Source organism: Leptosomus discolor, chromosome 2 (genome assembly GCF_034619465.1).
Source record: "Leptosomus discolor isolate bLepDis1 chromosome 2, bLepDis1.hap2, whole genome shotgun sequence".
Lineage (NCBI taxonomy): Eukaryota > Metazoa > Chordata > Aves > Leptosomiformes > Leptosomidae > Leptosomus > Leptosomus discolor.
This window is the reverse complement of record NC_141392.1, coordinates 76827603-76841927: the sequence shown is the minus strand read 5'-3', so window position 1 is coordinate 76841927 and position 14325 is coordinate 76827603. Positions and strand designations below refer to the sequence as shown.

The 14325-nt window shown below is 36.9% G+C and overlaps 1 protein-coding gene across 1 annotated transcript in view; it reads left to right on the top strand.

The window, feature by feature from the left end:
• Positions 1-323: 323 nt before the first annotated feature.
• Positions 324-14325, top strand: part of ARMC2 (armadillo repeat containing 2) — a 61330-nt gene continuing 47328 nt past the window's right edge. The window contains exons 1-5 of the mRNA XM_086460455.1: positions 324-541; positions 1840-1912; positions 4121-4289; positions 5511-5715; positions 9462-9508. Coding sequence (XP_086316581.1) covers positions 324-541; positions 1840-1912; positions 4121-4289; positions 5511-5715; positions 9462-9508 — 712 coding nt within the window. The remainder of the gene's footprint in view (positions 542-1839; positions 1913-4120; positions 4290-5510; positions 5716-9461; positions 9509-14325) is intronic.

The following is a 14325-nucleotide window of genomic DNA, read 5'->3' as shown; positions in this document are numbered from 1 at the left end:
GTTTGGTGCAGAAAGCACTGTGGTACTGAGTGTGGTGTGTTTTAGCTTCCTCTGAAAAACTAAAGGTCCTCCATGTCAGATGCTTTCTGTTCTTCTTCAGTATTTTCCTACAGAACTGAGAAATAGTGAAGGAAATACAGTATCAACGAGCCTTATTTTCCACTACTTCGGCACTGTATGATTTTTTTATAATATCCTTTTTAACTACATGGCGGTGGCATAACCATTGATGAATTAATAGCTTGTAGTTTAAAACTAGTGTACATTCTGTGCTTTCCATATGTACTGTATAATGTTCTTCCTGTGCACTACTTTGCAGAGGAATGCAAGCTTCAAAGAATAAAAATACCGAAAAGGCAGAACCATTCTACAGGCTTTCAGTGCCAAAGCAGAAGACCAGTTCTGAGATTATAAATGAAGCCAGAAATGTTCTACGAACACTAAGAACTCAGAGACCATTTACACCTACAGAGGATCAAAGGAAACTTTTTGGATCTGGATCCTCACGTCCTCCTCAAAATAGACCCCCTTCAGTTTTCAGGTACTGTGGCTTTAAGATTTTTTCAAATATCATTTAGCAGCAAGAGATTTGATTCTGTAATTATGTTTCCAGTGGGTTTTTTTGCCTGTGTTAATCTGTATTCCTAATCACGTCTTTTGCCGCCTCCTAATGATCTTTACTGTTGGTGTTAATCTACATGTCCAGGAAGTTCCTGTGGACTAGAGCTACCAGAGGCACCCATTACACTAGTTTTGTATGTGGAGAATAGTGTAGAAAAATGGTCTGTATCTCACCTTTTTCTTAAGACAATATATGCTTTTAATTGAGATAGTCTAAAGCTTTTCCCCTAGAAATTGTAAAAGCTTGCTTGTTTCTATGTAAACTGCATGCTAGATCTTTTTTCAGAGCTTTCTCAGGTCTTTTTAAATATAAAATTGTAGGTCTTGAAGTTTGAAATGCTCATTTTTAAACAAAATTTATACTACTTTAGAATTGTTTCTGTGTGGAGTTCTGTTACATACTATAATTTACAGAGCTAAATAGATCTGTCCTTCTGACAAAAGAGAAAAAAAATTTGTATGTTGGATTTTTTCCATCAATTTTCCCAGTAAGTTTTTAGCTCTCCTTATATGCCAGTTCTGTAATGACTGTAGGGAGGAGATATGAGCTGTATTTGTAATGTTAGGTGTCAGGCATGCCAGAAAGGATGCTGAAACATGTTTGAATGGCCATACAAGTAAGTCAGTGTCCATGCTGTTTTCATGGCAGCATGACTTCAGGCACTCAGTGTATCCAGTGTTCCTTACTGTGTAGTGCTGTGCCCTTACAGAAGGTGAGAGCCTGAGAGTGACTTGGCTGTTTGTTGGTGACCAGGTAATGAGGTCCCTCTGGCTGACATCCATGCTCGTTCTGCCTGTGCTTCTCCTGTGTACAGGAAGGAGCATGCTCATGCCTGCGCAAACCTGGGTTTTCCACACTGTAGCATTCTGTAGCTTGTGTCATATAGCTTGGGCACTAACCACAGTTGGGCTTGTGCATGAATTTAGGCTTATATTAGAGAATTGTTATAGATGTGTGTGAAATAAAGTGTATCATGGCAGGTGTGCAAGCAATCTTGTAATTCTTCTCCCTTGGTGCTGATGGATTCCAGGTATCAAAGTTAAATAGCATTAATGAAGGAAGAGTGGTAGTGTAAAAGTGCTCTGTCACTCTTCCTTTCTTCCTCCTTTTCCCCATATTCATTGGCAAAGGGAAGAAGTATGCAATTAAAAAATAAAAACCCACCACAAAACACTGGCTCTTCTTTATTCATATTATGTTTAATTTCTTTATGCTAGTCTTCATGCATCCAGTTTTGATTTGACTGAATCAAGACCCGTGTCTGGTGTTCGTCTTAGCCCACTGGATCATGTGAGTAATCTGGAAATAACTCATGCAATACTGACATAAAAATATGTGTATTGGTAGTGTTAGGAAAAGATATGGTTTAAATAGGTTGAGGAGAAATGGAAGCCTGTTGTAATGTTACTCTGAGACTTATAAAGTCAGTTTTCTCAGTTTTTCCCCCAAAGAAACCTGAAAATAATTTAAAATATTTCGGTATTGCTGAAATATAGCATTGTAATTCTAAGTGACATTAACAAGAATCAGAAGATGGATACTTGAGTCAGCTTTCTTGTGTAAGATTACTAAAATAGAAAAAATCATGGGCATCAACATGAGCCAGCAACATGCCCTTGCCGCTAAGAAGGTGGTTAATGGTATCCTGGGCTGCGTTAAGAGGAGTGTTGCCAGAGGGTTATGGAAAGTGATCTTTCCCCTCTACTCAGCACTGGTAAGGCCACACCTGGAGTACTGTGTCCAGTTCTGGGCTCCCCAGGACAAGAGAGACATGGAGCAACTGGAGACAGTCCAATGAAGGGCCACAAAGATGATGGACTGGGGCAAGGCCATTCAGCCGGAGAAGAGAAACCTCGGGTGGGATCTTAATGCATGTAGATAAATACCTGAAGAGAAGGTGCAAAGAGGATGGGGCCAGGCTCTTTTCAGTGACAGGATCAGAGGCAATGGGCACAAACTGAAACACAAGAGACTCCCTCTGAACTTCAGGAAACACTTTTTCTGCCCTGGGGGTGACGAAGCCCTGGCACAGGTTGCCCAGAGAGCTTCAGAAGCTTCCTGGACATACTTGGGCAGGGGGCTTGGGCAAGATGACCTCCAGAGGTCCCTTCCAACCTCAACTGTTCTGTGGTTCTGTGATCTATAAATTGAAAGTAACTAGGTTGATAGTGTTTTCTATTTGACTTGAACTACAGTCATTACATTTTATAGATGTGTGTTTACAAAACAGAGGTACTTGTAAGAACTTCTTTTTCCCCTCTGAAAATTTTGAATTGTTTCCAATTTATGAGTGTGTCTGCTCTTTCGTGTTTTTTATATTTAATCTTTAAGATTAAGTCATGATCATTTGTTTAGTACCTGAAAGAACAGAGCTTGCTAAAATAGTTAAGTATGCTTGCTTTATATATTGTTTCTTCAAGAGAGTAATCTAAAGAATGCTACATTTAGGAAACTAGGGGGAAAAAAATTCCAAGAAATGTTATACTTCAGTATTTTCAATAACATAATATATTTATGTGAATCAAAGGGAAAAAATTCTGGCCATACTTGCATTTAGATTAAATATATCTACAGTTGGATTTAACTGCTGGTGTTAAAATTTCATTTGTCTTGTGTGAAAGAGTGGGAGAAAAATAGAGAAAACTACTCTTAAGACCAATGCAAAACCATTTTTTTCTGCTCTACCAACAGAGATGAGTTAGTACACTGTAAACGTAGAGCTTGTATTAGTCACGGTGGTTGTAGGGAATGGGTCTCACCTGTTGGCTATCTTCAGCTAATATTGGGGGACAGCTCTGGAGGATTGTACTGGGGACTTTCTAATGGATTCTTTTTGTAAGGAAGTTGGTAGAGAACCTCGATCTCAGAGGGCAATGCCCTTGTGTAGGGCACAACAAGTGTTTTGTACCAGAGGTTCAGGGGGTTGGTCACATCCTCTCAGATAAATAAATAAAACTAAAACTTGCATATTTCTGGGTCTGCATGAATGGTCTCTCTGATAGGAAGTGGTGCATATGATCTGAACACATTTGAAGTGTTTTGGAAACAGTACTTTAGTGCTCAAAAACCAATCAGAAAGAATAGATGTGCCTCTAGAATTGCTAGTGCCAGTCTTTGGCACAACATTTTTTTTGACAAATAAACGTACTGCAGATGATGTTAAATGAGTATCTGTGAGGAGAACAAATAATTCTGAGTTTCAGTTGCTCTACTCAGGCTAGCTTTTGTTTGGTTTTTGCACCCCTGAATGTTTGCTTTTAAATGGCTTTCTGTGGTGATAATGGTATAGATATCTGGCTTGTTCAGTGGAATGGTATCATTACGTTCTGCTTGTGAAAATGAAAATTTCTTAATGAGTAAACCTATATAACTTTTATATATTCTATTCTGAACTCAAACCTTTGTATAAACCATTTGTTGGGTTTTTTTAATTTTTGCTTGTATGAAAATGAAATTATATATGCTTTTATGAAAATGTCGTCTTTTTCTTTGCAACAGAAACCAATACTAGTGACTTTTGCAAAAGATGAAGATTCTTCCACTACCCTTCCAAAACCTCCTGCCACTACTGCAGAGGTTAGAAGAGTCAGCAGTGCTCGGGCACACTTATTTAGAAGAACTTCTCAGGGAAGTTTCGTTTCTGCTAAAACGGTTCCTCCTGATCACAGTAAGAATGTTTTGATACTTCTTATTTTCTAGAAAAATAACTGCATGATATCTTTTAATATCGTTATTTACATGAATTATTACATTCTATTAAAAGACGTGCATGTCCTTTCAGAGTAAATTTTAAAAATATTTAAATGGTTTAGGACAGTTTTGAAAATGTGATTTCCAAAAATGATACTGTCTTTCACTTCTGAAAGTTGCTCAGGTGCCTTTTTTTCCTATAGATTTCTAAGTAATGGAATTTTTACTGAAGTTTTTTTCAATGGGTAAAATTAACATTGAATGCTGAAATGTTTAAAGAGGTAATGAGATGGCATCATCTAAGGAGGTTCCCTGATGGGTTATTGAGCATAGGTGGAGGACTATAAAGGAATGATATGGCCTCCAACTACATCGTGTTTCATTAGTGGAGACTTAAAGGTCGCTAAATGTGGGATTTAAAAGTAATTTTCTTGCAGATGGGAAATGACTTCACATCTTGGTTTCCTGCGCATTGGCTCATAATAAAATGTGCTGGAACTCTTGTCTTTAATAAAGACTTATTTGTAATGATGACAACTCTTACATTGCCTGGGATCATTACTTTACATGATAAACTGAATATCTCACTTTTTACCTTATTGCAAAATAAGTTTTATACAAAAAGTACTAAACTTTACTTCATTATTATGCATATTCTATAAATATATGTTTATATCATGTACCGCTATATGTAGTTTAATCTATTAGCCTTAATAGGTTGATGTTACTAATTGGAGAAGTTGAGGACCTAATGTAGTTATAGCCTGAGTTTGCTGCTTCTCCCCTTTGGGGATCATGTAAATGTTTACATAGTTTTTTTTTGTGCAGGTTCTTATTATGTTTACATACCAAGGTACACGATTAACAGCTACCTTTTGCTTGAGTTCTTTCATAATATTCAGATCCTAAAATATAATCACTTCTTTCACAAGGTACAATCCACTTATCTGTAAAAGGGAAATAAAAAAAAGGTGAAGGATTAAGATGTTAAAATACAAAACTGACTTTAAGAAATGATATTCGTAAGACAACTTTGACCACTTTGCTCTAAATAGTGTTAAGCTTTTTCACCTTTTAAATTGATACAAACAAGTTTTGATAATGTAACATGATAAACAGTAATTAATTTTGAGCTCCGTCGTGTGTATTTATTGTGTAAGAATGCTTCTCCAAACTGTGTTCTCTTTGGCTATTTCAGATGAAGAGAAGCTAGATTCTGAAGAACCAGCTATGGTGAATAATCTTTGCAGAAGTAATAACTGCTTAGCAGAGCAAAAGTCGTACACACTGTTTAATAGTGAAAGTAGACAATTAATTTGTAATGAGCGTATCAGCACATTGGAGAGGGAAGACTTTCTAAAAGAGACAGCAGGAAAAATTTTACTTCCACTGAGAGGAGAAAGGTCGGTATTGCTTGAGTTATGGTAATGTGCGCCTTCCACACAACCCTCTTCCTAGATATTCAGTTGTGCAAGTATCAAAATGTTTAAATTGATGGAATTTGAAGGTAGCACTATTTATGCATTAAAACAAAAATATGTTTAGATTATTAGGAAAAAAAGTTTATGCTCCCGTTCTTAGGAAGTTTCTACACTCAAAAAACTAATTTATCTGAAAATTGTTGGTAGGAAGTTGCTTGATATGAAATAACTTTAATTTTTTTTTGATTATTAACATTTCAAAACTAAGTCTTCCAACAATTGCATATAGAATACTCAAGTTTAAATTCAGTGTGTTTGCTTTCACTGTTCAAGCCTGCTGTTTTAAGGTGCTATACATTCTTCCCTTAGCTCCACAGATGAGTAGAGCTGTGTTTTCAGTTCTGGTATTGGGGAAATGTGTGATCATACATAAAAACCAGGCTTAAAGTCGTTGGCAATAGAGGCGGAATTTTTTTGTGGCTTTGATTTTTTTTTTTTAATCTCTCTTTTTTTTTTTTTTTTTTTTTTTTTGACGACTGAACTGGTGTAAGAGATTAATGAGACTTATATGCATACAGTCTGTTTTTACTGAACCTAGGTTATTACATCCATTCTGTAATTCACAACTAAGCCTTTTTTTTTTGTTTCTCGATTCAGATCTGAATTGTTTTACAGGGAGGAATAGTCCATGGCACCATGTTCAGTAGGTGTATCAGTTGCTGCGTTAGTAGTTGGACAAAAAACATTTTGTACTAATAACATTGACAGATCTGATAGTCTTTACAACAAAGAATGAATAACAGTTCATTTTCAAAACACATGGTGTAAACACTTGGTCACTATTAAATACAAATGTTTTCCAGTAGATATCTTCTTTCAGGCATGTTTTTATGCTTAGGAAAAAATTATTTCCCTGGATATTCTTAAGCAGCTCTGGTATTAAGGAGTATGTTCTTAACTTTATAAAATGAAATGCCTTCCATTTAGTAACTTGATGAAGGTACTGAATAGTTCAGAGAATGTTGTTTGTTAAGGCTGTTACAGCAAATGATACATAGCAGAACTATTGTAGCACTTTAATATAAAACTGAAAGCAGGATCTAAAAAAGAAAAAAAAGACAGATTCTGAAAGACTGGAGACTTGTGGGCACAAAGAAAAAGTTTAGTGAGTATGGAGGGAGGGAAAATGAGAAAATAGGCTCAGCAATGAGAAGTGATGGTGAAGGAAAGTAAAGAACCAAGGAGAATGCTTCAGTGGAAAATAATTTTCTCCCATTAAAATCAGTGACCCAAAAGACTTTTTAGGTAAAGACTGTATGGATTATCATACTACGTAAGTTACTGTAATTTGACTTTTAGTCACATTAATAAAGGTGTAGTGTGAAGTACTTTAGTGTTGCCATTGAAATGGGTAGTTAGTTAATGATATCCAAGTGTCTGTAATAAGAGTCAATTGATACTTTTACTAATTGGAAAGAATGACCTTACTTCTGAGTCATAATTTTAAAACTTGCAGGTGTGATTGAACAGCTAACTCATTATACATACCTGCTATCTGTTCAAGATTACATACTTCGCCTTTGTAAGCTTGAAAGCTTTGCAAAATTTTGATTTTGGGTTTTTGTTACTGGTGCTTTTTGCAATCACCCATTCATGTGGCTTTGTGTACGTAATCATTGAGTTTTCTGGTAGCCTGAACCACAAAATGTCATGATTTAGCTTGATTATCTGGATAATTTTTGAGAATGACTGGCTTCTGTGTTGAAATATTCCTAGGAACAGCAGAAAAAGTCTATTACTGAAAAGATTGCTCGTTGCAACATGAAGTCTTATAGGACATTTTCAGTTCGTTTTCTCTGTGTAAGAGGAGTTTTAGAAAATGTAAAATGTTGAAAGGGAAAAATTATATATTTTCAATTTTATATTCTTCAAATATGCATAATGGTATTTGAAGAATAGGTCGTCAAGATTCATTTTACATAAGCTCTGCTGCCTTAATCTCTTTATGACCTGTTATTTACTACTTTGACTCTTAACGCGATAGCTAAGATATTAGTGATTCTAACCATAAAAGATGGAATGTTAATGCATGTAGCTTGTCATATCCATGTTTGAACTAGGGAGAATAATACTAGAGGTAGTTTAATCTCACTCATCACTTAAATTAGATCTCAAATTACTGGCCTTAAGATAACATTAAAAAATTCTTTCCAATCTTGTTCTGACTAGTTTTCTCCAAAATAGAAGAGTAACATAATATTCCTCCCTCTTTCTGTGTTGAATGCAAGATCTGTATTTTTGAATGGTGCATCTTTGTTTTCCCCTGAGGGTTGCGCATGCTTTCTCTGTACTTGAGAGATGATTTTTGCCAACGCTGCCTAAGAGATGCTGCCTGTGCTGCTTTATACCCTTGCACCAAGGTTCACTAACATTTAGATGCTTATATGGCTTAAGAGTATCACACATACCTGCAATATACACAAAAATAATACAAAATGCTTTCTCTTTAGTAAAGGACAAAGGTCCCTCATCTATATCAGCCCATGCAGTTCATGCCATCACATGATGGAATGACTCTAGGTAATCTCAGCTGTTCTCATTCATTTGGACTCATTGATGAGACTTAGGCCGATAAACACATTGGTTCAGTATTCGCATAGTCAGGCAGACCTTGATCTATATCCTTTTCTGAGTTCAGAGATGTCATTCTTCATCTGACGAGGCTGTTGAAAGCTATCACAAACCTATCCTTCCAATATAGTTTGTTGAGTTTGGCCTTGATAGGAGTTGTGTATAAAAGGTTCCAGTAGTATAGAGGGATCATTGCAGTAACAGAGTTTTGGCATTCTTTCTCAATAGAACATATTTACAGGTACTAGGTGATTGCTATGACTAGATTGGATCTGCTTCCATATCATAAGTACTTGAGGCATCTTGTATGAAGTTAAAAGATATTTTCTATGAAGTACATTGTATTCAGGAATAATAGGATGAAGGCTTAAAGGAATGTGAAAACTCTTGTTACCTGGAGTCCTGTCATTCTCTATATGAAGCAGTTGTGTCAGCTCAGTTCTGTATCCCAGTGATTTAAAATCCTTGCAGGAATTAAGCAAGAGGATTATAGAAATAGTATACTTCATACAGGAGAAGGTACATGAGATTCCTTACTCCACTTTCCCCACAGTTCCTATATGTGTTCCAAAATAACTTTTCTAATAAAGCTATTTTTCTGTTAATGATGAAGTGGTAGAGCATGCCAAAACAGCATGGCAGATTCCTGCCATTAATGCTATTACATTTATTTCAAAGAGAACAGAAGGGAAGTATTTTATTCCAGCAAAAGACTTGCTCACTTTCCATCTCAGATTCTTCGGTTGTCTGGAGGACTGATGGAAAGAATGAACAATGCTAATGAAATCACTACTGCTTTGTAAAGATACTGGGGGGAAAAAAAGAGAAAACGACCTTTTGAGGGGAAGAGTTATTTGTCATTTTGTTTGCAATTCTGTTTTTCAAATAACAAATAAGTATATTTAATAAGTATATTAATTGAAGCAGATTTAATGTATTGACGTGTTGCCTCAGGAAAGCAAGGAGCAATTTCTGACAATTGTAAGGAACCTAAGTTTTGTTTACATCTTCATCCAGCCATTATGCCTTGCCATCTATTGTGATTGCTATAGAAATGAAACTTCTAAAATATTTTCTGCATTCCTGTATTTCAACAGAAGTGTCAACAGTGATGGCAGATTTGCTGATGAAGAGCAACAGTTTCCCTGATAAGAAAAGATGAATTACTTTTTTTCTCCTTCTCCCGTTTCTCAGTGTTCTGAAAGCTTAGATGTCATTCCAGGACTCCATAGAAACACGGGTGCCTTCGATGAGGAAAAGCTTGGTGGCAAACGGTTGATTTCCAAGTGGCCTGCTCTACGCATTTTTAATAAGTGATTTCTAGAAATAGCTACAAAAGGATTAGAAGGCGCTGTAAAGAAGATGTACTATGCCCTGTTTTCTATCACCATTGCTGTCCTTATTAAATGACTTTGACAGAATCCTTGAGAGATATTCATCAGCTGCTTCCATAAGACTAGTTTCTCTTTCTTGTGCCTTTTAGAGTTTTGGGATGCTTCAATAGAAAATTATAAAAGCAGAGGACAAGGGAATACTGGAAATCACTTCTGTCTGATTGCTTAAAGTAGCTTCACATCTGCGCCCAAAATACTCATTCCTTTTCTTCTCAAGGAAGAAGATTCCTACAGAGGAGATATATTTCTTTCGTGAAGGGAACACCCATTCTGTTTTGCTCTGGGTGAATTTTTGAAACGAATGACATGGTGTGGATATTAGTTTATTGTATGGTTTAGCTAATACTGCTGCAGATTCTCCAGACTTCTTTCAGGATTTGGCCTTTCTTATTATGTCTATTCACAACTTCTGGAGTTCTCATGAAGACATGCAAACAGGAAATTAATCTACCGCTAACTGATCTTTGTCTATGTCTGCCTCAGTTCCACTGGCTATTGAGATCACTAATTTAAGAAAGAAACAGTGGGAGTAGTGGGAAAGCTTTCATAGGTAGAGCTTTCTACAGTGTTTTCCAAAGAAAGTATGACACCTGCTTGTTTTTGCATAGGGTTAGAGGATACTGAGAGCAAATTGGAAATTAAGAAAATTTTTTTCAGAACTTTTTATAGACTTCTGAAGAAAAGAGCAATAGGTAGCTGTTATCTCTGGTCTCTTCACTTGTGAAAGTGAGCGTGGAGTTTAGGCTCGTTTTTATTGCCTACTCCAAAGGGAGTCTTTCCACTCTAGTCATTAATTTCAGGATAAGGTAATTGCTCTCCAAGTCTGGGAGATCTTAAGAGTCCTTATTACCGATTGAATGGTAACTCTAGAATGGGAAAGTGTGCCATACAAGGGATAAAGAAGGAATGCTAATTCAGTCTAGGTAGGACTATAGTAACAATGGATTTAGATTGAATTTTTGTTTAGAATGAGAATGCTTATGCAAGATTCAGGTTAGAAAGATGAAGATGCTGTGGTTTTCAGACTCAAATATATTTAGGCTAGTATTTTTTTTAGGTGTGTTTTATGGTTAGAATTAGGCTGTCAGTTGTCTGCTTGCTTAAAGATACCCTGCCACAAATAGATATTGTTAATATTTTCTGTATTAGGCAGAAGATGCAAAGACTGAGGAATAAAAAGGATAAAGTTATACGTTTTTCATCAACCTCTATTACTCTTTTAAGTCACGCTATTTAAAATGTGTGTGAAGTTCTTCATCAACAGCCTAAATAAATAGAATACTATATTCTTTTTATCGCTGGAGCTGTCATAAGTAATGGACTATGTCTATGATTGCGTTTTTAGAGGAATTGTTATTTGCTCATCTTTAGGATGACTCAGAGTATAGTTGGCCTATTTGTCAACATATTTTTGCAAATTATGTTGCCTTTCTGCTATTTATCCTTTCTCATATCAGTGGTATCAGTTGTAGTTATAGTCTCAGTTATAGTTCTCACTCCCTTTGTTTTTTGTCTTGTGTGGTGGTGTTACTCATGATATAATCCTCTACAATTCCTGAAATAATTTCAGGACATCTGTATTGTCAGTTTCTCAATTATTTGCGTGCTTTTGAAGAGCTTTGTAGCTGAGAAACAGGACTGATTAGAGGTTTGTGTAATTAGTTTAATACTTTTAATTTATCTTTCTTTTAGCTGTCCGCAAGTAGTTTACTACATCTCGGTTATGTTTTCTAAAAGGAAAATAGTTTTTAAAAATAGAGCTGTTATACTAATTCTTTTTTCTTTGAGGCACACTTATTACTTATTTCTACATTGTGTTTATATCTATCTTGTTTGTCCCTGAGATGAGATCATAGAAAGGAAAGTTCAATAGTAGTTGAGCAAAATAGGGACTCATTCTCTTAAGTGGCTCAGTGAAGGTCAATTCTTTGTTTAAAAAGATAGAGTGCCTTTCAAGTGCGAAGTGATGGGTCAGGGAGAAATTACTTCATTTAAAACAAAACAAAAACCGCAAAAACATTCCCTGCTATTCAACCATTGGAAGACAGTACAGAAAACTAATTCTTATGTCCTTTTGACAACATAAAAGATCTGGATAGTATAATTAAATAGGAATAAATGGATTAATGAAAAATGCGAATGTTAATTGGCATATGGAAAAATTAATTTCTGTGAGAGTGAATGATAAAGCAAAATACTCATTTTTCTCACTTTGCCAAAAGCTAAAAACAATTCCTGTTAGTTGCTTCGGCAAAAATACTAGGATGTTGTTCGCATTTCCTTTCAAAGTCTACAGAGCAGTATCTTGTTATTAAAATCAGTAACTATGGTTTAAAGTTAGAACTCTTGTTTCCTGATCATTAAATACTTATGGTGGAAGAAATACGGTAGCAGAGGGCTTATGTTGTAAAGCGGTGGTTCCTAAGCATTGTGTAACTGAACGTTGTCTGAGAAAATCAGTTGCAGTCTCTCTCACTTGGTCCAGCTCCCATCTGACTCCCCTTCTTTGCCTTGGGGTTCTTGTACCACTTTGTCCCTTGCAGCTGACTTGGGGTCTGTTGCATCATCCTTCTTGCCCTGATTCCCAGGATCACCATTAGTTCCTTTTAACTTTCCCTGGAGCTGCCATCCTTCTTTCTGAGACAAAGCTAACGAGTCTGGCTGTGCCCTGATAAATTTGGTCTAGAGCCTTAGGTGTCTTTGCACCGTGCTCCCCAGTGCTCCTGCCAAGAGACCTGATGGGCAGTTCATGAGACTGCAGTTCTGAATAATTTCAAAAAAAGATAACTGGCAGTCAGTATATAAGCAACCCATTGGCTGATATGCCAGAGGGCTGTGTAGCCATCCAGAGGGACCTTGACAGGCTGGAGAAATGGATTGACAGGAGCCTCATGCAATTTTAACAAAGGAAAGTGCAAAGCCCTGCATCTGGGGAGGAACGACCCCAGGCACCAGTATTTACCAGGGGCCATCCAGCTGGGAGGCAGCTTTGCAGAGAAAGACCTGGGCTGGGGGTCCTGGTGGACACAAGTTCAATGAACGATGCAGGTTGGAAGGGACCTCAAAAGATCATTTGGTCCAGTCTTTTGAGGAAAAGGGAGCCTGGAATGAGATCATCTAGCATCCTGTTCATTTACGTCTTGAAAACCTCCACCACACCTGGAGTGCTGTGTCCGGTTCTGGGCTCCCCAGTGCAATAGAGATACGGAGCAGGTGGAGAGAGTTCAGCTACTAAGATGATGGAGTCCTTCATATGAGGAAAGGCTGAGAGAGCTGGGACTGTTTAGCCTGGAGAAGAGAAGGCTCAGAGGGGGTCTTATCAGTGTATATAAATACCTGAAGGGAGGGTGCACTGTGATGCCCTCATTGGTTGTGTGATGAGCTCTTCCTTCTTTCCCATGGCAGGCACTCAAAAGAGGAAAAAACCTAGTTATTTACCTGTGACTGTTCTTTTTGGAGACTTATTCATTGTATATACTTTTACAACACATCCTTGCAGCTTTTCCCTTTGTAGTTTATATAGAATTTGGGAATCTTTGGTTGAAACAACTGCTTAAATAGCCAAATGATTATCAATAGAAGGCGTGCTGTCCTGGATACTGCAAGCATTAAAAATAAACCCAAACTACGGTGTAGATGTAGTTGCACTCTGAATTTACATGTTGGTAGCATATTAAAGATCGGTCTTTCTAAATGGCATGTGTGTTTCAGGGTTACCCACGTTTTGGGGGACTGAGCTCTGGTCTAGTCTGAGACCTATGTGCGTAGTAGTCCTTTTGATACGTCTGCCTGAGCAGGCCCTCAGGATCTGCTTAACATTGCTCTAAATCTGTTCTTACCACTTAGTGAAATGTCTTGATTTTTGGGTGTAGATACATCACGTCTGGCTTTTCAATGCACACAACGTATGTTTGTAAAATCAGATGTTCGTGCTTGTATTTGTGTATAAACAGTCTGCATCTTTTACTTATTGCAGTGCCTCGGCTGTTTTTAGTCTTGTGAAAAGTTAGGAATTGCTCTCCTAGACATCTGAAGACTTGAAAACATTGATTTATCAAGGATCCAAAATAAAATTTGTAAAAACTTGAGTCACATTTTTGGATTTTAAATTAACTAGAAGAAAGGAAGTTTGTGGGGGCTGAGAGAGGTGGAATGAAGTAAAATACATTGGGGAGAAATTGAGTGACTACTGGGGGGAAAATAGAAGAAAAAAAGAAGAGGGGGTGGAATGCATCAGGGTGGAAAACCTGAAGGCAGAAACTAAAGGAGAACAGGCAGGGCACCCCAACAGCATCCTCTATTTGCTAGAGGCATCTGAGAAGCTTTTTGGTCACTGTTAGAAGACACTAAGCAAGGTGGACTTTCAGTGTGACCTCTTATGGCTTCTGTATATTTTTGTTACGTAAAAGGTTAGTGTACTTTTGGACTAAGTACAACTGGTTTTGTTTAGCTTATCAAAATAAAGACAAAAAATAAAAGGGCTATAAGGACAAGCAATTAAACTGTCAGGGGCTTAGATTTGCTTACAAGGAAGGAACTTAGAAGACTAGAATTGTAGTTCTATAGA